Here is a 25,231-nt window from a genome sequence, read left to right as displayed (position 1 = left end):
AAAAGAGAAGGGAGGGGAGCAGTTTAAAGAAACTTGAGCCCGATCCGCCGCCACGCCACCAGCAGCAGCAGCACCGCACCGGGCTCCGTCCCCCCCCCCCCCCCACTGACCAGTGCACTGTCCTTGGGCTTGGCAACCCCCTTTTCCATACCCCGCTCCTCACCCGGGTCCTGCGGGGCGAGCTCGCTGCCGGCAGAGGCACTGGAAGGAGATAAGCTACAGCCAGACGCCACGGCGGGAGGCTTCCAGCGGGTCCAGGGGTTCTGCTTGGGCGGGGGTGCCTCGACCACGTGAGCCTGTGGCTGCCGCCCCCGTTGCCATTTGTCACTGCTGTCCTCGTCGTCGTCCTCTTGCTGCTGTTGTCCTTCACCGGAGCCGCTTTCTCGGAGGGCTTCAGTTACTTGGCCGGAAGGAAGCAGGTGCTGTTCCCCGTGGTTCTCCTCGGGCAACCGGGCCCCGCCACTGCTCTTTCCCGCTCCCCGAAGTTGTGGCTGCGGGGCGGCTGTGGACATACCGAGAAGGGGCCGCGCCACGATCCTGCACGCCCTTCCTCCTCCGTTCCCTATGGGCCTGCCGTAGAAAGGGAGGGAGGGAGGGAGGGAAGAGGGAAAGCGGCGGGCCCCTAAGTGGAGCTTCCTGCGGGGGGGGACGGCCCGCCCCACGGAGGCTGCGCCTGGCGGGGAAGCGCCCCCCCGCCCGAACCGTGGCCTCCGGGGGCGGCTCCGTTCATTCACCCCAGCGGGTGGTTCAACCGCCGCCGCCCAGTGGCGGGGAGGAGCGGCGGCAGCGCGTGCCGCGCGCCGTGAGGAGCCGAGGGTTCCCGACGAGAAGGGGGCAAGAGCCGCCGAACACTTTTCGCAGGCCTGGTGAAGAAGTTCGGCAGGGCTCCGTCACCGCCGCCGCGTGCGTGCTCCTTGCGCCGGGGTGGGGGAGAGCGAAGTAGGTGGGTGGGAAGAGGGCGGGGACAGCGCCCGGGGGCGGGAGTCGAAGGAGGGGTTGGAAGAAGAGGAGAAGAGCAGGGCAGCCGGAGGCGGTCGCCGTAAAGAGGCGGAGCCGCCCCAGCTCTTCGTAACGTTATGACATCACAACGGCCTGGCGTTCATCTCTTCTACCTTCCTTGTGCACCCACTTGCTCTTGCTGGGAACGGACAGAAGGCGTGACTAAAGGCGTGGCTTGTAGTCGTCGGGAAGCGGCAGATGTACGCTGCTATTGGCTAGCTTCGAGCGATCCGCGCCTGGTTGGAGCAAAAATGCCCAATGTCTGTGGAGGAGCGTTAATAGACTGGACGCCGCCCGCACCCACGAACTATGTAGTTAAATAATGAGCATCTAGCACGTGCAGCATTCTTGCAGTTCACGCGAATCATCTGCAAAATAATTCTGTAGGGTGTAGGGGTAGAAAACTGCAATGAGCTGATTACAACTTGAGAAAGTCAAAGAGGTTTGGGGATCTACTTGAAGCAGTGAAGGAAATTCTTCTCTTTCACTCTGTGTTGTTCAGCTGTTTAGTCGTGTCCGACTATAAGCGATCCTGTGGCCCAGCCACATTTCGATCTCGTGCCACCTCTTTCAGCTGAGCTCTGCTCTGGCCCACCATCCTCTTTGATGGAGTCTAACCTCGCTCTTTAACGAGCTGGTTTTCTCTTGCGGCTGAGCCTACCAAGCATTGTATCTTTTTCTAATAAGCTTGGTTGCCAAACGTGGCCAAAATACACGAGTCTCAGCTTTGTTATCTTGCTGGGTAGGGACGGATCCGGTTTAATATGCTCTATGTCCTGCTTGTTCATCACCGTCGCTGTCCATGGAATGCATAGGAGCCTCCACCAACACCACGGTTCAAATGAGTCAATTTTCCTCTTGTCTAACTTTTTCATTGTCCATTTCACTTTACAGCAGTTGTCAAATAACCCAAGAATAACCTGATATATTCTCACTATCATTCATGTCTGCTGTAACTAGTATTGACTAGAGCCCACTGGAGTTTGCTTCACCAGAGGCAAGGCCAGCTACATCTTTACCGTCCATCCTCCTCTCCTGCAGAGCCCATCATATAGCATTCAAGTGATTCAATTTCAAGTTCTTAGTGTGCAACTAATCTGTAGAATAGGCTCCTGTCTTGCTTCAGAAGGAACACATGTTGTCACACTTGGTTTTGTGCTGAAAGGGGGGCGGAGGTATTTGGCCTCTACTGTTCCTTATTTGATTCTGCACTTAAAGCGCTTCAATTTATAGAAAGAAGGATAAGCTACCTTGCAGACAGCTTATCCAGTTTTTGGAACAAAACTTACCAGCAAGACTCAACCTTCAAAAAGGTGTTTAAAACAAGGAGTGAAAGGAGAGAAGAAAAAAGTATTTACAGCAGAACACTCCCTCCATTTTTCTGCCTTACAAATTGTTTGGTGGTTGAAAACAAAGAGTCTTTAAGCAACCCATTTCAAACGAACAGTATTGCCTGTGTGCACTCTACTTCTGCTGCCATCATAGGAACAGTGGTGAGGATTCTCAGCTGTTTTGCAGCCTAATCCCAGATTTTTCTCTGAAAGAAGACATAAAGTGCAGAAGTTTCTTCCATTGAACTCTCTCCTCTTACACTGGATGGAAACCCCTATTTTGAACCAAACCTTCTCCATTATTGGGAAAGGTGGAACAATTTCATTCAGTACCTGCACTGGAAACTTCTGGTGGTGTGCTGGGAACAAACTGCCCTCTACCAGTGTTGCAGCTGTTAGGTGATCAATGAATACATCACCTTCTTGCACAGTTGAGAAGATTAGATCTGGAATACTCCATCTAGTTCTGGGCTCCAAGATTTAAGAAAGATGCAGAAAATTTAGAAAGGGTCCAGAGGAGAGCAACAAAAATCATTTAGGGTTTGGAAACACTGCCCTGTGAGGAGAGACTGAGAGATCTGGGCATGCTCAGATTTGAGAAAAGAAGACGTGGGGGGGGGGGGGGGCAACACATATCCCTGAACCTCAAAGGATGCCATAAAGAGGAAGGTCAAGATCTCTTCCATTAACCTAAATTAGGAAGTTTCCAGAAATTGCTTCCACAAAGTAGTTTCTTTTTATGAGCAGTTCTTCCATTATCACTTAAAATGGTACATTTTTTTTAAATGAATACGAGATGAGAAATGATCTCAAAATGCATAGAGGTATACTTTCAAAGCAAATGATATTTTTAAAATGACTATAGTATGTAATTAAATGTCATTCAGGCATTCTGACAACCAGTTCAAAAGTTTAAATATATACTGTATTAAAATTCTCTTCTTAAACACAGAATAACCTTAAGATATAAAACAGTATTTTGATCCAAGTTTTACAAATTGTACCATTAATGTAGATTTTAGGAATATGTTACATAATTTCATATTTCCATATGATCTATCTAAAGCCCACTTTGGTAAGATACAAAGAAGCAGTCTTTTGTAATTGAGTAACTATGAACATCTTTGTACTAAGGATGTAACATACTCATAGCTGTCTGTATTTTTAAAGTGCTTACAATATTGGTAATGTCTGGTTACTGTAATATATAATCATTATGGAACACTTAGTATATTTTATATCTGTGGATATGTGTTTTAAACTTTTATGTACTTCAAGTTTTAGGGAAAGGTGGTCTAGAAAGCAGTCAAGCATTTCCATATAAAATGCTACCATTTACAAAATGTAATAAAACTCAAGAACTGATTTGGAAATACAGTTGTATAAGTATACTAGGGTTTGGTCTGACTATCCAATTCAGTTTTTCCTTTAGGACATAATGACTAGACAAATGTATATAGGAAATATATATAGGAAGATACTTCACAATACAGAATAGTAGCATGAAAATGTTAGACAGTTTTACAAACTTTTTATTAGAAAATATAAAATGTAATTGGGAAACAAGTATACAGAATTAAACTCATTTTCATTTAAATTACAAATTTTCATTCAACATTTGGACACCATTAGTAACGCCTTTAAAATGTGCAAAGTTAGAGAGTTAGAGACACTTGACTATAGTAAGGTAAGGCCATGTAATATTTTTTGTCAAGAAGAATATTCACTAATCCTCAAAGAAGACATTTACAGCACATACAATAGCCTTCTAAATTTAATTAAATTTAGACAGTTTTAAATCTCTCCTTAAATCTCTAAAGGCCAGAACCCGATAAACACTTAAATATAAAAAAGGTTTCACAATTTCCAGCATTCACCAGCCAGCATGGCAGGCTGGGGAACTCTAGAAACTACAGGTGTTTTTTCTAAATATGCATAGGATTGAGTCCTAAGTCAAATACAGAAGAACTGCTTCTGCTAAAAATTTCAAACGCTAACATTTTAATCAATGAATTTTTGTGTCTTCAGTAAAAATTAATATTTGATAGCTTACTGTTAGTAGCAGGTATCATTTTCAAACTCTTTCAAGTCAATTAGATTAGTACCATTGTGTCAGAGGTCTGTCCTAAAGAATAATGCCCCAGAAGCCATCAACAAGCACAGCACATGGATGTGAATTTTGGAAAAATGCTTTGCAAGATATCCATAACTGAACAGAGGAATGAGTTCACTGGAGTTTTAAGGTATAATATTTTAATATTAAAGCATCCCAAAATTTAACCTTCAAACATTCTCAAGAAACAATGCTCTTTTCCTGTACTTTAGCAGTATTGATTTAAATTTGGGATTCCACTTGAAGCAGTTTTAGTGTGACATGTCCACTGAGAAATCAGGAAGTTCACTGAAAATTCTGGATTTGACAGGTCTGGCCCTCAGGTTTAGGCTCTTTCAAAGAAGTTTCTCAAAGATACAAAGTGTTTTTCAAAAGGCCTTAAAAGTATGATTCTATGCATTCAGAAATTCCACTAGACTCAATGAGCTTCAATTCTAGGTAAGGGTCAATTGCAGCAATGTTAATTAGGCATGATTCACTTGCACAGTTCATTTTTTAAAAATCCAATTTAAAGAAGAGCATATTTTCTTGTTACTATTCAAATCAAATATGGTAGTATTTACATGCATAATTTTGGTTCAAAAATTTGGCATGTATATTTAGTAAAGTTAATGAGAATACATCTAATATTCATTACTTTAAAATCTAAAAACATGTTTACCTGTTACATTAAGACACTGAATTGCTTCACTCAACTTTAAACAATGTATAAATCACTTCCAATCTCAAATAAGTTTGTGCAGTGTTATAGGATTTTGTACCATCTATAAATTGGCTTACATGTCTTGCACCAGCAGAAAGATTCTTCTGCTTATACATGGCAAATTCTCCCATTTCTGCCAATTTCCCTATCCTAATGCAACCATGGGTGCACTCCCAGGAAAGTTTTGGAGATGCAGAGGGCTGCCACATGAAAGACCCAGAAAAACTCAAGCAGAAAGTAGAAGTAGGGTTCTACTCACACTTCTCTAGATATAACCCAATCGAGTAAAAATCACTATCCTTAATAGCAAATTTTACCACTTGAATTGGAAGACACTGAGCTATCTATTTTACAGAAGGAATATTCCACTTTGACAGAAAGAATTGTGGATTTTTGTGAGTCAATCACTGAAGTACGGAAGTACTGGAATCAAAATAAAATATAAAATATTTTGCTACTGTGACTGAAGGTAAAATAGTTTAAGGGAAATGTTCAAGAAAACCAAGATTAAAACAGTATTAATAGATGCAACATATATAGAATGCTCCATACTTTTTATTTTCATTTCAGGTATAACAGTTCAACCAATAAACAGTTCTATGATTGCTTCTGGAAAGAAGTATGTACCTCTGTCCAGCACTCCATTTTGAAATAAGCGCATGCATAGCACTCCTACTGTAAATGATTAAAGCTGAACAGAACAAATCGTTGCTTTAGACCCAATTATGGATTTTTCTTCATTTTTCAAATTGAAGTAGAAACCTAGAAAGACGGGCTAGACAGAAGATTGTGGGTATAACCTGGTTTTGCATTACGACTTGAATTAGGGTCCACACACTGTATTAAGAAAATTTCTACTGACAAGAATCTTTCAAGTTGTTAATTTATTTAAATCTAGTTCATTTCTCCTCTGTGTAAGAATGTTATCGTTGTGCTCTCTTAATGCGGCATCTTTGAATTCCTAGCAAAATTCCTAGCATATGGCGCAAAATAATAGATACTGAAATTTATACGAACTCCAATTTAAATAGCTTTCAATATTGTATTGGTCTCTCCTCAATGGATATCTGTATTCTTTTCAAGTTTTTGAGTATATTTTTGCAGACTCAACTAACACTCAACTTTCTGCTAAAACCATGTGTTGTATAAATTAATTCAAGTCTGAAATCAGCCTTTGTTAATTATGTCCTTAGGTATGCATCACTGTTGAAAAGTGGTATCTGTTTGGTGTCTTTTAATTCAATCTATAATAGGCTTGTTCTCCATATAATGTTGACATAACCATCCATATAAAAGATCAGAACAATACGAGATAGTAGTTCAAAAGGACTATACAGCATATTTCTGAAGAAAGCGTTCATATGCATCATATATGGCTTGTCTAAAAGAGAAGAGAGAGAAGATTAGCTGTACTAATGAAGGAATAATCATCATGTATAGGTCACTAGCCCAAGTTCACTGTTCCAACAAAATTGTTAGCACTTGTTTTATGATCAGTGACTAGGCTCTCAGATAGAAATCAATAAATAAGGCCCATCATACTTGTCAGATCACTTCTACCCTCTTAGTAAACTACAGAAGGCATTCTTAGCTTCTCTATCATCTCTCCATTAAAAATATAAGAATTTACATAAGCATTCACCACAGGTATCCTTCAACTGGAGAAGATCCAGGATGGGATATCTGAGTTCAGAGAAAGAAAGGAAATATAGTATGCAGGTCAAGGCTTTCAACATTTTAATTGGGTAGTTGTATCTATTTTAAGATATTACTCCTGCCAGTCTTCAGGACAGAGGAAATATAAATATTCATATATCATTTTTATATCAGCAAGAGTTTCGTATAACCATTTATTGAAAAGGCAGATATATTTAGCAGTTCAGCTACATTTCAGCAACACTGATTTAATGAAGGGAAAGGATAGACAGAATACAATGGTCTTGCTGAACTGCAGTGCTGGATTTGGGGCTGCAAAAACTTCCTCCTCTCCTTCCTCCCTCCCTTTCCAGCCTTAAATTATGGTTTAGCTATATTTGCACCAGATGGTACAGAAGGGGTCCTTTTCAAACCCATGACATTTAAGTTTGGGGTTCTATCTTTATTTCCAGGCTAATATTTACAAAAAGTGTGAGTAACTTGCCGGGGGGTTGGGGGGGACATTTTTACCCCCTGAATAGCCACTTTGTGGGCCACACCTCTTAACTACAATTCTGAAAAAGAAACCTGTAATTAAAGAAAATAAAGCACACAGGCAAGAAATGGCATCCAGGGAAGCTGTGTAACACTCAAAGGGCTAAGAAGCCCTCCATTTTGCATACTATTTTGTTTTCAAGTTGTTGGCAGGGGTTATTTTATTTTCTGTAATTTGGGAGTAACATCCATTATTTTTACATCCAGATTAGGGAAGAATGCTTGCTTATCTAAAATATGCTTTGTTTGAACAAAGGAGGGGTGGCAAAGGCTGAGCCCCAGGTTCATTTTCTCTCTGTTCCCATACTGCAAAATCATAGCTTAGCTCACTGGGATCTCTGGTGCCCATGAACTCCCCCCGCTCCCCCGGTACCCTGTGAAACCTGAATCTTACTTGTAATCTGCTATCTGGAATGTACAGCATGCCAAGACTGGCCTTCCAGCAAGCATCTTTATATTCCCAGAATACCTTATCAATGCTAAGAGGCATCCTCAGGAAATGAAACTGTTTATTAAAGGCCAGAGCTTGGTTTTGACATGTACCCTCCCTACCTGTTGAAAAGTTTTTTTTTAAAAAGAAAGGCACACTGTGACCACCACTACCCAGTAACTTGAAAGTAGAAGGACGATTGAGAAGAAAGACGGGCAAGGTTCTTTATCTGTTTTCTGGATGTGATGTGTTTTGGGTGCCCTTTGCAAATACTGGCAATGTTAGGGATTATAGTTTGTGTGTGCTAGATGCATAGGGTAAGCACAGCTAGGTAAAATGGATTTGGGAGCAATCTTCCTATTAATATGTGTTCAAATAAATAATTCTGAATTTAGGAGATTTATCTGTCTTTAGCCTCACCAATTTTCTTGCCCACCTTAGAACTTTTCTGAATGCTCTCCCCAGCATTTTGTGACTGCACCCACACTATATTCTCCAAATTTCAAGTGGGCCCTGTGATCCAAAATATTCTGGCAGTACTGTGTTTAAAGTAAACTTCCATGCTGACAGCTTGGAATTTGAAGCACCATCACAAAAGGCATGTACACTTAGTGTTTACCAAAAATCCAAGTATATCCTAGAACTACTAGCATTTAAAGGTGATTTTTTTTATTTTCTGTTCTTATTATAAATGCCAAACCTGAACAATCCTTGTTTGAAGAGGTAGGCACTAACATGACCTCCATCCAGATATCTGATTTCACACCCTGGCCATATTTCTTGAAGGCTACGTACACCAGTTCTTGGAATATAAGCATCTTCCTTGGCTTGAACAACGATGATCATGGTTGGGTCAACTGGAACTGAGAACAAATAAAAAGTTCTTTGAAGCTAAACATACTAGCTTTAGTTTTGGAGAAGAGAAAGCTTAGCTAGCATTAGTTATATTAGGATTCAAAAATAGTTCTTCAGCAGATGGGAGCTATTTAAATTGTTGTAGCTTTTTTACTGCCCAAGTATCATTTCCAACAGCTACCATTACGTTACATTAAAAATGGACAGAAAGGCAAAAAAAATGCTTATAGGTGAGTGTTTCAGAACATGGAACCAGCATTCTTACTTCTAGTAAAAAATAAAGCCACTTATACAGTAAAACCTTGGACTGTGAGCATAATTCGTTCTGGAAACATGCTTGTAATCCAAAGCACTTGTATATCAAAGCAAATTTCCCCATAAGATTCAAGGTTAATCTGTTCTGTGACTTTTTTTTTTTTAATCACATAAATTTGAAGTGGGCGCGCTGGGGGGGGAGATAGGCGCGATCACGAGTGCGCTCAGGGGGAGGTGGGCACAATCACGGGTGTGATCGGGGGGGGGATGATGCTGAACTCACACCCGCAATGAAAGAGAGAGAAGAACCGGCGTTCAGTTTTGACATGACACTCGGCAGGCAAAGTGCGCATAATACTCGTACTGCAAGACATCGCGTGTTTATCAAGTTAAAATTTAGAAAAACTTTTTGTTCAATTTGCAAAACACTCACAGACCAAGTTACTCGCAATCTAAGGTTTTACTGTAGCTCAACTGTATGGATCACTTTAAAATATTCTGCCCCTACTTTGGTACAAGTCAACATCATCCTGTAATATGCAATTGTTTCATGTGCTCCATGTCCTTTCCTCTGTTTCATGGACTCATGGAGTAATAGGACAGGGTTTATGATAATACCCTGTCATTTCAAGCAAGTTTACTACTCTGCTGAGGATTTGTCAGGTTTCATTAGAATCATCAGTATAGGTATTCAGGATTTTCATGTAACAATAATGCTTTGCAGTCTCAACTTGGCAGCAACAGGCAAGCCCTGCTTCCATAAACACAGATCCCAGTATCCCACTTCCTGCCTTGGCCATACCTCCCATCCATATCTGGCTTTATGTGCTGAAGCTGCATTGTTTTGACTTGCTCTGCATCACAGTTCTCCATGATTTATAGTAATGCACTTTCCCCCACATTCAAGCCTGTATTATTTTTCCTTCACACAGCAAAGTGCAGACTTATGCTGTTAGTGATCATGTTGTCCTTCAAAGATCTCTCATTTACAACATTACATAACTTCCATATCATCTACATCCCTAGTCCTGCTAGGCAGACTAGCCAATTAGAGATAAGAGGGAAGAAAGGAAAGAAGTCAAGTTTAGAAGAAGCATGCTCTTGGATGGGATGCCTTAGCAAGACAGAAATTAAAGCAGACTGTTCAAAGGGTAAAAATAAGAAAAAAACAAATTCAAAACTCAGAGTATATACCTGAAAAGTTAGCTACATGGGTACATTCATCCATCACCCCTTTCATGAACATTAGAGATTCTCTTTGTAAACTGCTACTTTTTCCACTTATCAGACGTTTCTGCTCACTGGAAAAGTCTTTATTGCTACTGCTGCTGGTTGAAAAAGTCTGGTTTATGCACTGTATGTTTGGTGCCTCTTGCACTAACATTCCTTCCGCTGAGGCACTTAGAGTATTTTTGTTAGCACTAAGGCAGTAGCCAGCTTCCGAAGACACAACTTTGCTTCTGCTATCCAGGTTCAGCATACTGGAATTCAGATCCAGGTTGCTCAAACTGTCCACACTGCTGGGAGAATTTTTAACAAAGTCTTGTCCCATCTTGAATGAATCTGTCTAAATAAAAATACCTATTCAATTAATGCACTTTTGCATAATGTTCAATTTCCTCATAAATTATCAGTTACCTAATATCACTTTAGAGTTCCCTCTGACTACAAAAAATACACCTAAATTTATAATTTGACTTCCACAATTTTAATGCAGTAGGACAACTCTTACATTTTAACTCAATATACTTCCTGAATATGCATTAAATAATCAAGGATTTTTGTAAAGCATGATCAGTATTAAGTCTTGCATTTCTGCCATTAATAAGTTAACTTCTACTAAGAATCACTTATCAAATCATGTGAATAGAAAGGAAGACAACAAAGTGATGCATCTTTTTCACTGTCCAGTAGTGAAGCTACCTTACAAATGTGCCCCTATTTATTACCTTTACATAGAATCACACCCTGAAAAAAAGGTTTTTCTCTTATTGTAAAATTGAACAAATGAGAATGCATTCATAAGATTCACTGCAAAGAATATCAGACTCACCTTGAAGCATTTTCTTCCTATCATAAATCATGGTCCTTCTTGGCTGTTGTATATATTCTATTATCTTGTCTGGATTATGAGAGAGCTTAGCTTTTCCGTAATTGCTAAGAATAGCTACTGAGAGTACTACTGATTCGTATTGAAACAAGGAACAGACTATACTTCATTTTTAAAATGGAAAAGGAGGATGTTTAACAAGAAATTAACAAATTGCAGATTTAAAAGTAGTGATTGAAAGAAAGACACACAAAGTAAATTCACAGTTAATTCTAGGTGATTTATATTAACCCTGATTAACATTATGGTCTGGGGAATCTAAGTTGATCTCTATCACTTGCAAAGTTTTAATGAGCTATAAAATTTTGTTCAAGATCAGAAATTTATCTGAACTTTGTTACATAGTCAACTATTAATTTAAAAAGTGTGTTTAAACAGTGGCATGGGATGGAAACTTTGCAGTACTTTATTTTTCCATGGCCTGGCCATGTTGGCTGAAGCTGAGAAAAGCTGTAGTCAAAAACATCTGGAAGAGGTCAGGTTTCCCACCCAATCTAATGGAAGACTGTTGATACAGTAAGCGAAAAATTGATTCCATTTTCTTCTATTTTTCAGAAGTTAACCCACCTAAACAGTTCTGTATAGATGGCTTACTTGATAGGCAAAGGCTTCCTAACTATAGGAACTGTAACAGCAGCAAAGCAAAGCAAATACAGTCATTCTCTACTACCATTAAGGTCTAGAAATTCCAGGCAATAGCAGCCAATGTTACAGACTGAGGAGGCTGTCAAGCTGGTCTCAAGGGTAACCTGCCAGCCCTTCTAGTTACTGCCCTTTCTTTTCTTCAGTGCTACATAAAACCAATGAGAGGATGATGTCTGAAAAAGAACATGCAGAATTTTCCTTCTGCTGTTATTTCTCCAACTCTTTCTAGACTTATTTCCCAGTGGAACAGCATAGTGATAGAGGGGTACAAGTTCAATTTGAGGGGGGAAAGACAGATGGTGATCTTTGCATGCATCTGTTTCTCTTCTCATGATGAACTCATAACAGTGTTAAGAAACCCAGAAGGGAGGAAAGTTGAGCTAGTTACTGGTTATAACATCTAAGATTTAGCTTAGAAAGAAGACACGTAAGGAGAAACATCATACAGGTGTACAAAAATGTGCATGATGTGGAATAAAGAGATAAGAATACATTTTTATTCTCCTATCATATTAGAAACTAAAGTTGCCCCATGAAGATGATTGGTACAAGATTCAGGACAGATAGAAGAAAATGCTTCTTTACATAGCATGGAATTAAGTTATGAAATCATTACCAGAAGATGTAGTGATAGCCTTCAATTTGGATGGTCTTAGAGGGCTGGACAAATGCATGGAAAATATGGCTGTCAATGACTAATAGACCTGATGGCTATAAGCTATCTCTTCTATCAAAGGCAACAGGCCTATGTACTTGAGTTACAGGAAACATGAATAGGAAGATGCCGCTGCACTCATGTCCTGCTGGTTGACCATTGTGAACTAGATGGACCCTTCCTGGCTTGAACCTGTGAGCTTGTTGTGAGCCGCCCCGAGGCTTTGTTGCGATGGGGGCGGCATAAAAATGTTTTAAATAAATAAATAATAAATAAACCTTCATGGCTCTTCCATTGAATTCATAGAACACAAATAATTGTTTGACTGGAGATAAAGTGTTACTTTGAGACACTTTTCAATGTAGCTGGCCCATAAGAGCAGACAGCATTCTGTTAAGCTACAGCTATTTCAGTGATTCTGCAGAGAGGGAAAGCCTTAGACTGAATTAATTGACTTAAATTTGAGAGCCCACAGCAAATCTTCAAATAACATTTCACTTTTCTATCACAGCAAGCCTAATTAAGAAATGTTTACTTTTCCTTCAAGATACTGGTCTAATTATCGATTTCCTGTCTCCTACCTTGCATTAGATCTTGGGCATCTTAACCTAACCTGTTGTATTACCTTAAGGTAAAACAGTAACATTACTCTGAGTTTACGAAGCTGCCTCATACAGTCAACACCACTGGCCCTTCTAGCCCAGTACTGTCCATTTTGATTGGAAGCAGCTCTCTCAGGCAGAATTCTTTCCACACATGTTCCCAGGTTCCTCCAACCTGAAATGTCAAGGATTGAGTTTGGGATTTTCTGCAAAACACTACATGCTCCTGGCTGTTGACCTATGCCCCTCCTGTTCAGCTACCTTTAACAAAGTTAGCTGAAAAGTAAAGCGAATCCTGGCTACTGCCAACTCAACAGAAAAAAGGAACAGAATAGATGACCCACTGGAAAAGGCACTGTGAGATTCTATACATCAACGTTTAAATTAATATTTGATGAACCTGATGTGCACAGGGTGGGGGAAGAATCTTCCAGGTTTCAGTCTCCATGAATCTACACATGGCTCTAAGATCTGATACTAAAAACTGCAACACATGTAACCAAAATTATAGCTTCTTGTAGAGAAATATAAGAACTTGAGCATTTTACTAAGGCAAAATGAGCAATTTTCTTGTTAGATGCTTTGGATAACCTTCATTCTACCATTAGAAACTAATGAATGTTGCTGTTTTCATGAGCATACAGATAACTCTAACAACAGTTTGAGCACTAGGATATGCATTATTATTTACATTTTTTACTGCCCAATAGCCCAAAGGCTGTCTGGGCGGTTTACAAGGTTAAAACACATACACAAAAACAAAAGTAAAACAATCATAATTAGGTGACAAGCAACAATAACAACACAACCCCAAGACCACTGATCCAATTGGCACAGAGGTACAGCAGCATTGAATGCATCTTTCACAAACTGTGCAGCGTTTCATTTTTCAACAAGAAAAATATTAACTTACTCCACAATATTCAAGCATTTGAATTATTTCTTCTTCATAAACACTGTGAGTATAATACTGTTTCTCTAATTCTCTCCAGTTCACTGCTTTGCTCAGTACACCCTGAAATTAAAGGATGGATATTCCTTATACAGCAGAATCCCAGAAACCAAATTATAAAGCAATGTACCTTTATGCTATACTATTAAAATACTTAAACATAATTTAAACAATTCTAAGTTTCATTTTCTGACACTTCCATCAGTTTTGAAAATACTTTACTAGGCCCATTAACAAATAGGGGAAAAGGTCAGGCATAGAATTCCATTTGCCTTTGAGAACTTTGGGCATAATTTTACTCAGCTGTCTCCTATTCCACATACGCCATTTTTGGAATTGAGGATTTTTAATAGGGTCTTAAGTGGTAAAGCAATTTTTTAAACATATCCCCTCACAGTTCTAACTTCAAGAACCTAAAGTATCTATTTCCATCAAAATCTAACATTCACAAAATATTAATGGTTTGAAATCTTCTGTGTTTGCAACTAGTTGTCATTGTACATTAACTACAAATAGATTACCGTAGTAAAAACACCAGAGGCTGTAGACCAGGAGAGACAAGGAATCAATGGTAAAGGTTTAGGCCAGTTTGACACTGCTAATGATGCCATCTGTTAAAAAGAGGAAAATATATGTTTTAGCAGGACTTCTATTTGTCCTCACTGCTGATTGTTTTAAATATACGTGCGTTGATATATGAATGATTTTCATAATGCATTTTAAAGGTTTTAATCTTTTTAAGTTGTCTGGAGAGCTTCAGTTAGTATGCAGTATAGACATGTTGCAAATGAATTAAATATATCTCAATCATTCTAGTACACCAATTTAAGAGTTTATATACAATGAATTGTTTCCTAAAAATAACTTTAAAGGAGAGCCACTATTAACATAAATGTGAAATGTAAGAGAATTTTGACCAAATTATACTCTTATTGACCAATAAAATATATGAAAATAAAAGTATTTCCAAATCTGTACATCCCATTTTCATATCTGCATCATGCTATATTATGAAATCTACCTACATATCTTGCAACATTTAATAGCTGCTAATTTAGAAAGCTATTCAATGTTTCAGTTGTTACTCTATAGTTAATTAAAAGACATAAGCTTCAACTGAATAACTGCTAATTAAAAAAAAAGTTTTTACATACATGTCCTCCCATCGATATTCCAGTCATCCCTAGGGGTCCATAGCCTTCTCTTTCTAGCCAATGCAAAAGGGCCGCTGATTCTAGGACAAGAGCTCCTCCCATCACAAACAGGTCAGAGACATTTTTTAAACATGACCTCCTTTCCTCACAAGTAAAGAAAGACAAACATATTTTTTTTAAAAAAAACCATTAACAGTACTCATAATCCTTCAGAAAATAAGATTTAATTCACCCATTTCATCTGAGACAGGTTTATATTATACATTATGCTAAGCTAAAATAGAAGAAAATCTAGCAATTAACTCAGTAACAATTGTCTATACAAATTGAGAGCAAAGATACAGCTGTTCAAACTATATTTCACAGTAAAAAGGAATACATTTCACAAAACTACCAGTAGGACAAAATGCCACAGCATGTTGACACTCTGGGAATACATGCCAAAGAAGAAAACTTGTGGACTTTGACTATATGTTGCTGCATTGCTGCGTAACCACAATTACTATAAGGTTAGAATTAGAAATACCATAATATAGTATTGAACAAGTGTGTTTCAAAGCGCTAGTGGAAGTGAAATTACAGGATTTGTTTTTCCAAGTAGCCATGTTGCTTATAGCAAACTAAGTTGTTACATTACAGCTCAACAAGTTAATGTTTGTGTCATGATGGACAGAATCCAGCACACTATTTCTATGCTTGCTAATCTGGAGAGATAGAAAGTACTGAAATAAGGCATAGCAATTCCTGTATGGGGGTAAATGAGAAAAATGACAAGCTATATCCACTTTTACACTCTACTGTGAAATATATTTGCAATGATTAGGAGTTTTACCTTGCAGTTCTGTATCTAGCTGAAGGCAAAAATTTGGAACAAAGAGCAAGAGAACTATCATGAGTTTTATTAGAGAGATTGCTCAAAATTCTATGTTTATTGTCTTGTTCTAGGGCAGTGGTGGGGAACCTATGGCACACATGCCATAGTGGGCACACAGAGCCCTCTGTCGGCACACGAGACAAGTCACCCCAGCATCGCCTCAGCAGCTGAGCACTGGATAACAGCACACATAGGGGCCATGTGCATGCTCGGAAAGGAGTAGCAGCGCCAGGCGATGACGTCATGAGTCATGACTCATTAGCTGCAACTCGTCTGAGCTTTTGCATGGCCAGTCAGTCCGCTGCCAAGGATATATATCTATTTGCTTGGACTGGCTGTGAGTTGTGTTTCCTAAACTAAAAGCTCAGTTTGCAGGTTTTATTGCAGTGTTGGCACTTTGCGATAAATAAGTGGATTTTGGGTTGCAGTTTGGGCACTAGGTCTCTAAAAGGTTCACCATCGCTGTTCTAGGGTATGTTCAGACATAACACTGGCAAACTGTGGGTTAATTAGCCCAGGATTTCCTGTAGTGTGTGTTGGACATTTTTTGCAGCTTTTAAAAAATTTTCACTCCTTTATCAGGACTTGCTATATAACACCCAAGCTAGTCACTGTAGATTAATGGTTGATTAAACAATCCATAATTAACTTAATTACAACTTATAAGTTACCTCTGTATTGTTTAACACTACTACATCTAGGTTTGGACATCACAGAGCAATTCCTGATCAGGTCAATCATGAGCTTAATACTTAAAATAGCTGCTGAACACACCTGGCATTGTGTGTGAATTTTACCCTTTGATTCCGTTTACTACTATTTAGGGATATTTTTTCTTAAATATGCACATAGAAGAACACTGGGCAATCATGAAGATAGTAGAACAATGGTATCGGTTGTCAAATTTTATATTGAAAGTTCCATAGATTGATTCATCCAGTTCCTTGATATCCGAGAATTTGGAGAGGTATGGTGCCACTTGTTCCAGCCTTCAAGGCAACCATTTCCTTCAAGTCCTTTAACATATACAGATTCTTATCAAGTTAGAAAACACGCAGAAGCGGTGAAATACACTTGTCATTTTCAAGGATCTCCAATTCTGGTTCTATATTATCTAGTAATTGGATGGGACACTCAGAACTGATAAGACTCTCTTGTTAATTCCAAACACACCAAAGCATAGCATGAGGTAAGCATTACAATCTGTTTTCTTAAAATATTTTTGGAAAAGATGGAAGGAAGAGTGTATTAGGAAAATGTGATATATTTATAATACTTACAACTGGTCCTTAGGTTTTCTGCATCCATGTATAGATATAAGTCAAAGAAATTAATGTAGAAAGGCATATACATCTAGGTTTCAAATGTTCCATTAAAATCTTTATACATTTAAAAGTTTAAGCAAGTGATGAAATACACTGACATGCACAAAGTATATTCCATGGACATAGTTCTCAAAAGGGCATCTCAGAAATTTACCTGTATCCAAAGATGCAGACATTGTCCCCTCTAAGTCTAAAACTGATTTTATCTATCTAGTTATGTTTTCATGATATATAGATACATATACATATACAGAGAGGGGGAACACTCATCATTTGCAATTACATTTGAGATTCATGAATTTTGAATTTTCCACAGATACTTAGAACCTGCAGTGATTTCGTTTCACTCAAAACCACTTACTCTCCAGGTAATTACAGGCCATGTTTTTCAAGTATAGTTTGAGTGAATTTCTAAATTATCTATTTGTATGGGAATCATATAAATTGGCTTATGCTTCCTACACTTTGATATAATTCTTCTAATGTATTTGTGCTAGAACTGAGAATGTGACTGAATTCTGAATTTGTACTTCAGAAGTAAATTATGCTCAAATAAAAAGGATATAATAGGGATTTTCTAACAACAGTGAAGCCATACATGCCTCTTTGATCATTGGACGGGCCATTAAAGTACGCCGTCTCCAAAAGTGCTAAAAGACAAGTGATACATAGGGATAAATTAAATAGCAACCATGTAACAGGGTTTGAAAAAGTATAAATATGGAAAGTTGTATGCTTACATGGTCTCCAGTGCCTGCTAAATGAATACACACAGGTCTGTATTTGCTGTTCCATCTCTTTGGTACTATAAATTGAAAGCTATCAAAAGAGAGGGGGGGCACTTTAGAAGAACATTATACACTACATTAATTTCAGGTAATTTTAAACACTCTTAAACAAAAGCCAATTAATTATAGGTGCATGTTATTGTTCACTTTTTGAATGCATTGCAAATATCATCAGGATCTGTGAAAATAAGAGGCTGTATATAAATATTGCTAATGAACAACTACTAACACAAAATATATTTTATAACAAAGCTTCATGTTTATTAGCAAAATTTTAATGCTTCAGAATATGAAGTATATCAATTCCATCCACCCTTAGTATTTCAAAGAATTCTTACTAAATCAAAACATTTTCATGCCCCCTTTTCAATGACAGTCAATATCCCATCTCAGTCTTTGTAATTTCTTAACAAATCTTGCATTCTTGATTGTACCTTGCTGTGATGGTTTCTGATGGCATGATTTCTGGAACATAATGAGCCAAGGGAGAAATGAAGTGTCCATCAAGGATCTTACAGTCTGATTGTTCCTCAACCTACAGAAACAGCACCACATTTTTACTGTAGCTACAAAATATTAACATGCATCTTTCACAGAAGATATAAAGTAGTTGTGACGCTTTTACAAACCCATATAAGGAGTTAAAGTTATGGCAAAACTGGCAAATACTTATGATTGGTGTGCAGCAGTGGAGCATGTCTGCAATATGAACATCCCCACTTTTAAAAAATGCATTCCACTTTGAGTCAGATCCAGATAATTCCAAGTTCAGGTGCAGTTGGAAACAAGAGTTTCTCACCACTAGCCAATTCTCTCCACATCTTGAGTGCAGATATATTGATTAGTTTGTAATACCTTAGTAATGTGCACTGGATAATCTCTTGAAACCAGATTCTGACATTTTTCCCTGTTTCCAATTATCTTTCTGAACTCAAATATTCTGTTAAGAAAAAAAAATAAGAATTTGTTTTGGGTATTATTACACAGATAAAGTACATGCAACACATATTTTACCCATATAATTTTGATTCTTTTTGCCCAGATTTCCACCACTAGGATGCTATGGAACTCCCTGCACAAGCCCCATGCCTAAAGCTAAAAAGCTCAAGTTGTATTAGACATAAAAACATATTGATGCCAATATCATTAATACCATTGTTTTGTCATGCAAATATTCTTTCCTCAAGGGAGTAACAAATTGTTTTAAGTTCAGTGTACACTAAGAATTCTTGGCTTCTGGAGCACTGTCATAAAAAAAGAATAGTAGGAGACAATTTAGAACTACCTTTTCAAGTCTTCTGGTCTTCCCCAGCCTTGAATGAAAAGCTTAGTTAGAAGAAGGCGCCTATATAATACATCTAGCTTGCTAACACCCATTAGCAAAGCACATCTGGAAAGAGAAAAGAAATAGTTATTTACTTGGAAATGAGATGGCTATCATATGTTATTTCATGAAGCGTAAAAGCACAACTCCTCTTGCTTGCAATGAAAGCAAAAGCTAATCATAAACATGAGTAATTATACACAAACAGGAGAATTTACAATTAAACTTCCAAGGAGTACATTCAGAATGGGCATTATTTTAACAAAACCCCCTGCATGAACACTGTTTGAAAAAGTCATTAGAAAATCAATCTCTTAGCATTTAGATTTTATGAACTTTCAACATGCAGCTTATCAGTGTTGTAGCAATTCTGGTATAAAATCAAACATTAAATGAAAAAGGCATTTTATTAATTAAGTTAATAAAGGTGGACGGAGAAGATTGTGACCTCTTAGTAACCCAACCAATGGGCGAAAAGAGGCAGGGTCTGTGCATCGGGGAAAGGGAATAAAAGGCAATGTCTTTTGTAAAAACGGCGTGCTACCTGTGAGGTGGGCGCACCGCTCTTGCAAGAACGTAATAAACTAGTGCTGCTTGGTACTTTGTCTCCTGTGTCGTCATTCCTTGGAACCTGATTCCGTTCCTAACACTGTGAGTTGGTCTTGAGCATGCATGAGTGTGGGGGCAGGGGGGCAGAACATGCTTGAATGCTAAAATGACTCTCTTGCAGTACAGTTCATTCAGCTTTTACTGCAAAGCTTTTCAAAATATACTACTGTTCTGAAGCCGACTGCTTAAAGCCCTCCCTATTTTTATCATATCAAACACAGCTTTAGAACATAAGATTCAAGCTGCATCAGACCAAGAGTCCATCCAGTTGAGCATTCTGTTCACAGCATGGCCAACCAGGATTCCACAAGTACAATGTGAGTGCAATGGCATCTTTCTGCCCAAATTCCCCAGCAACTGCTGTACATAACTGCAGGAATCAGAACTACTAAATCCAAAGACAGATCTATTTCCTTCAGGAGTGAGGTCCGGGTTTTGTGTTTCAAATGTTGATGAACTTCACAAACCTCATGCTTGTATAAAATTGTCCATGTCTTCTTCAACTTTATGGCAAACAAGCAGATTCCCAATATACAATGATCTCTCAGTTTTGGAAATATTATTATGCATAAAAATTCCAGGCAGAGCAATGACTACAGGAAGATCAATTCTTTTGCAATCCTACAACTGAGCACCACTCAATTACCTTTAAGTTTCTCCTCAAAGAAGAGATGTCTTTAACACACTGCTGTGCAAAGCCTAACTTCCTAAACATGTGAATTATTCAACAGTAAAAAACGCTCTAGTTCTTAAGCTTCAAACACTATCTCATCTCATAATGACATGAATCTGTTATTTAAAGTGAGTGTCTTGTAACAAGGTGCATATTCCTTATTATCCCAGTTATCAAAAGATTCAGCATACTTTGATTTTTAGTATTAATTAAATTCTACCTTAAGATGATAAGCTATAAGATGATTTAGAGATTCACTTCTATTAGACACAAGTTTTAATCATAAAAATCAATACGGAAGTGTTCGATATTTTTTTCATACCATTAAGAGCTAATACTTTATCAGAGTACTATTTAAAAATCTTGTTCTTTAAAAGTACACTTACTAGAATAAAAAGCGTGCCACTTCAGAACTCCTGATGCTGTAGATCAAACTTGTTTTCATTCAGATGCAAGTATCACTCAAATTCATTTGAGTTTTAAAATTAATTTTCCTAGCAAAACAAAGAAACCAAAGAAACTTTATGCTTCGGTTTTAAATATTCAACATATCAAAGGTTGAGTTGTTTTTATATTATCCCTCCTGGTGTTATGTACAAAGTGATCAGACACACCTGCTCACAAACCCTGGTCTATACACATAATTACCGCCATAGGTAGGCCTACTATACATCATCTTTTTATCAACCACCACCCATGTCCCTCCATTTTGTTGGACAAATATTAGATTGCATCTGCAGTCTGCACATTTTGCCTAATGTTTACTGAAGTTTTAATCTGCCTCACAATGCAGAATTCTCAAAGCAAACAATATTTTAATTAGAAAATAATTAAAACATAACATGTAAACACAGTAAATTCCTGGTTATGTCAACATACATTTGAATGCACAACACACTAAGCCATTCTTTTCCAAATAGTAATATTCTTAATAAGACCACCACTATTTTTACCTCTCTACATTTCTTACGATCGTTATCAGGAAAATGGTTAGACAAATCAGACATACAGCCAAATCTTATTCATTTAAGGTAAAAAAGAAATAAAAATAGTATATATACTTCATATATACACACAAACAAGTAAACATTTGGTTTTAATTGATACATAAATTTTCTGAAGCCTATAGTTATTAGATTTACAATTGTTAGATTATATTCAGGCTCCACATAAAAGTATAAAATGCTGCTTTAATGCAACTGAGGGGAAAAGTCAATTTTCTTTTCTTACTCAGATATAATTGTTTTAATGTCATTGCTTTGTTCAACCACTGTGTATCAAGTAAAGCAAACAAAACCAGGTTGCCCTATCCTTTGACATAATGTAATTGCTTAGTTAATATTTTACCAGTGCCATTTGTCTTCTCATTTTACCACATGCATTTTGTTTGCTCTTTTTTCCTCATAATACACCTATCTGAGCTTTTCTGTACAAATATGTCTGCCTTAATCTTCAGTGATTTTGGAATTTTATGGTTTTTCAGAAATTGTGAGTTCATATCCAACAAGACTGCTCACAACTCTCCAAACTGGGAGGCTTACAGGCACCCCAGGCATGCATGACAGAAGGAATGCAGGAGGGGCGCTCGCCTCTATGCTCTGCCCACTAAGCAAAACACTTTGCATCTATTCTACAGATGTATCGCTTAACTGCTAAGTCTGTTCATTTACCTGCTGGTTCAAAATACAAACAGGGAGATAAGCCAGTACACTTGACCCTTGCCCATAATGGCTTATCATTCAAAACAAGGCAGGGATATGTAAATGCCTATTGGAAAGGAGAAGTGGTTCCAGCTTCTTTAATGGAGGCTGTAACCATACCACTCCTGAAAAAATCCAATCTGGACCCAGAAAATGTCAACAGCTATAGGCCAGTGGCTCATATCCCCTTACTGGGCAAGGCATTTGACCAGGTGGTGACTGAACAGCTCCAGGTACTCCTGGATGAAACTGATCATCTTGATCCATTTCATTCAGGGTTCATGCCTGGTTTTAGCATGGAGACTGCCTTGGTCGCCCTGTGGGATGAGTTTTGCCAGGAGAAAGACAGGGAGTGTGACCCTTTTGGTTCTCCTAGACCCTTCAATGGCTTTTGATACCATCAACCATGGTAGCCTTCTGGATAGACTGACAGGATTTCAGAGTTGGAGGTACAATTTTGCAGTGGTTCCACTCCTACCTGACCAGCTGATAGTGGTACATATTCACTACCTGAAGGTGGTGCTGGGGAATTACTGGTCTATTACTGGTCTGCACTCTATGTGCTGCCTTTGAAGACGGTCCAGAAACTTCAGCTGGATCAGAATAGAGCAGCAAAACTGCTGAAGGAGACTGGCCAATATGAACATATTATGCCAGTTCTCCTCCAACTCCACTGGCTACCAATTGAAGCCCAGGTCCAAATCAAAGTGCTCACACTAATACTTAAAGCCCTAAATGGCTTGGGGTCAGCATATCTAAAGGAATGCCTCTTGCCATATAAGCCTGCATGGATCATCTGAGGTCCTTCTCAGAGAGCCACCCCTAAAAGAAATACAGAAGGTAGCTACAAGGGGAAAGGCCTTTTTGACTGTGGTGGAATCAGCTCCCCAAGGAGGTATACCTGGTGTCCATCTTTTTTCTTCTTCATAAAACCTTTTTATTCACCCAATATTTACAACAAAATAAAAATCTTTCAATCTTTTTATAACAATCTTTTTATCTTTATATATTGCATTTTACTGGATTTTATTGCTGCTAATTTGAGCAAAGCTGTTGTGTACTAATTGTTGCTATTCTGTTGTTATTTTATTGGTGTTTAATTGATTTGCTATTATATGTTGCATTTGTTTGCATTTTTCAAGCTTTTAATTGAACTTTCTTGATTAACGGGTGGCGTACAAACCAAATAAATAAGCTTCAAATGCAATGTATTTAATTCATTTGTACACCACCGAATAGCCAAGGCTCTCTAAAACATGAATATACAAACTGCAAGGTTGTCTACTATATGATACTGTATTATCTAGGTTAATATGAACAATACTACAAATTTTTAAAGAATGGAAAGCTATCTATTAATGGTTTATGAGATTGTCCTTTTGCAATCTCATAAACCATAAGCAACACCTAGGTAACTTACATTGAAAAGCTTACCAGAGAGCCAGTTCACTCATTATGGGTGGTACTACAATAACCTTACTACAGGACATTACAATCCAACTAACCCACCAGTTTTCTCTTACTGTAGTAAACATGCATGCTATATATATCAGGGTCTAAGATGATCCTTGAAACCAAAAATAGCAAAGCAAAAATTGAGGGTCATCTTAGACACCCAATGTATGACAAACACCAGAAAAACAGCCCAAAATATTGACTTTGTCTTATATGCAAGTCACCTTATACACCAATATATACGGTACATACTTATAGTATTCCATAGTTTAGCAAAGCAGTTTTCTAAAACAGCCAGGAACAAAAAGTTTCAGTGTTCTATGAAGAACTGGTGTTTAAAATAAGGAATACCTCTTGGTTTTGATGGGGCAAGAATGCTTTAGGCAACAGGCAATCCTTTAAAAGGAAACAAACTCAGAATCCTCCATTTCACCATAATTTTCTCTTGCCTTGTGGGCTGTGGAGTTTATATTATAAAGCACGAACAGACCTCCAGAAATTTTATTTGTGCCTCCCACCTGTTACAAACAAAAGCTCCCACACAGAGGAGCTGCTGGCTCACGAATTTGTCAGCGATTATCTTGTCCCTTAAATGTGAGCTCGTAGGTCTCAAATGATAGCAAAGAAATACATTGCAAGACGTCCAGGGCAGGGGGTCGAGGTGCAGACGGTTGTAGTATAAACTGCACACTCTTACATAAGTGTGCACAGGAGCCAGGATTATAACCTAATACAAAGAACAATAAACTGACAATATATAACAATTTATGGGAAAACTGATTGGGATGAACGAAATGGAGAGACAGACGGTGAAATAACGAATTAACTCATTATAATCCATCTAACACCCTCTCCATCTGTTCGAATACTGAATTTCTTATTTTAGAAACTGAAATTCAATAAAAACATATTTAGAAGAAGCAAGGCCAGAACAAGGAAAAGACACCATTTCTATGGAAGAAAAAGTGCAATTGGGTCCACCGACTTTTAAATCATCTTTCTCCCAACTGTTCATTTTCGTAAACCCATTTGGGAAATAGGTATAAACCACCGACACAAACAAAGCTAGTAAACAAACACAATCTGTGCAGACCTATCCTGCACCACAAGACTCTTCCTCGCCTGCCTCTCCGCACGTTCAATCAATGAGCCCAACGTGCTGCACAGAGTCCCTAGTCCAGCTGGATTTCCTTGTATGTTTCACGGGGACGAGCAGAGAGACGCGTCAAGCTGCACGTTCCTGCCACGCTGCGGCGAGCTCCCTGCGAGGAAAGAAAGAAGCCCGTGCGGGAAGGGGAAGGGAGGCTATGGGTACCTCCCGTTCCAGCTGCCGTCCTGCCTGTCCTTTCAACCGCCAGCGCCCGCACCGCCCGCGCGTTTCGTCCTCCCGCCACAGCGAATGAAAAGGGGCGAGCCGTCCCGAAGGTCGCCGCTGCCGCCCCTCCCCCTTCCGCTCCCTTTCTCCGCGCGAGAAACGCCAGAGGTCAAG

At 38.5% G+C, this 25,231-nt stretch overlaps 2 protein-coding genes across 8 annotated transcripts in view; both read right to left on the bottom strand.

Moving 5' to 3' along the window:
- LARP1B (La ribonucleoprotein 1B) overlaps positions 1-898 on the bottom strand; it is a 47,639-nt gene extending 46,741 nt beyond the window's left edge. Inside the window, exon 1 of one of the 3 annotated variants that reach the window (XR_006414673.1) lies at positions 164-895. Coding sequence is in view for 2 of the 3 variants with exons in the window: in XM_044429679.1 (XP_044285614.1) it covers positions 164-512 (349 nt within the window). In the remaining variant the exon portion in view is untranslated. Of the gene's footprint in view, positions 1-163 lie in introns of all 3 variants that reach the window. The other 2 variants (XM_044429679.1, XM_044429677.1) reach the window with 2 other exon arrangements.
- A 2,946-nt stretch (positions 899-3,844) lies between these two features.
- On the bottom strand, positions 3,845-25,140 carry ABHD18 (abhydrolase domain containing 18). 5 transcript variants are annotated; one of them, XM_044429141.1, is made up of 15 exons: positions 25,058-25,140; positions 24,261-24,469; positions 20,974-21,081; positions 19,267-19,371; positions 18,837-18,921; positions 18,416-18,516; positions 17,934-18,012; positions 17,759-17,843; positions 17,149-17,176; positions 14,995-15,133; positions 14,362-14,451; positions 13,802-13,903; positions 10,071-10,443; positions 8,467-8,629; positions 3,845-6,527 (listed from the first exon to the last, which is right to left on the bottom strand). In XM_044429141.1, the coding sequence occupies exons 4-15, from the start codon at positions 19,356-19,358 to the stop codon at positions 6,476-6,478; spliced, it is 1,389 nt and encodes a 462-aa protein (XP_044285076.1). In that variant the 5' UTR covers positions 19,359-19,371; positions 20,974-21,081; positions 24,261-24,469; positions 25,058-25,140; the 3' UTR covers positions 3,845-6,475. The 5 variants fall into 5 exon arrangements, with proteins under 5 accessions (XP_044285076.1, XP_044285073.1, XP_044285077.1 ...); XM_044429138.1 differs by lacking the exon at positions 25,058-25,140 and adding an exon at positions 24,836-25,044; XM_044429142.1 differs by lacking the exon at positions 24,261-24,469.
- Positions 25,141-25,231: the final 91 nt, after the last annotated feature.

The sequence above is a fragment of the Varanus komodoensis genome, unplaced genomic scaffold (assembly GCF_004798865.1).
Source record: "Varanus komodoensis strain SLA01 unplaced genomic scaffold, ASM479886v1 scaffold2, whole genome shotgun sequence".
Taxonomy (NCBI): Eukaryota; Metazoa; Chordata; class Lepidosauria; order Squamata; family Varanidae; genus Varanus; species Varanus komodoensis.
This window is presented reverse-complemented; position numbering and strand designations above follow the sequence as displayed.

Excerpts from the sequence above, each read along its gene's own strand:
- ABHD18 (XM_044429141.1), bottom strand. The coding sequence starts at position 19,358 with ATGGGTGTTAGCAAGCTAGATGTATTATATAGGCGCCTTCTTCTAACT. Across the intron at positions 13,904-14,361 it reads CCTCTGGTGTTTTTACTACG|GGTGTACTGAGCAAAGCAGT; the intron begins GTAATCTATTTG and ends CTTTAATTTCAG. Across the intron at positions 10,444-13,801 it reads AAATGCTTGAATATTGTGGA|ACAGATTCATTCAAGATGGG; the intron begins GTAAGTTAATAT and ends ATTTTTATTTAG.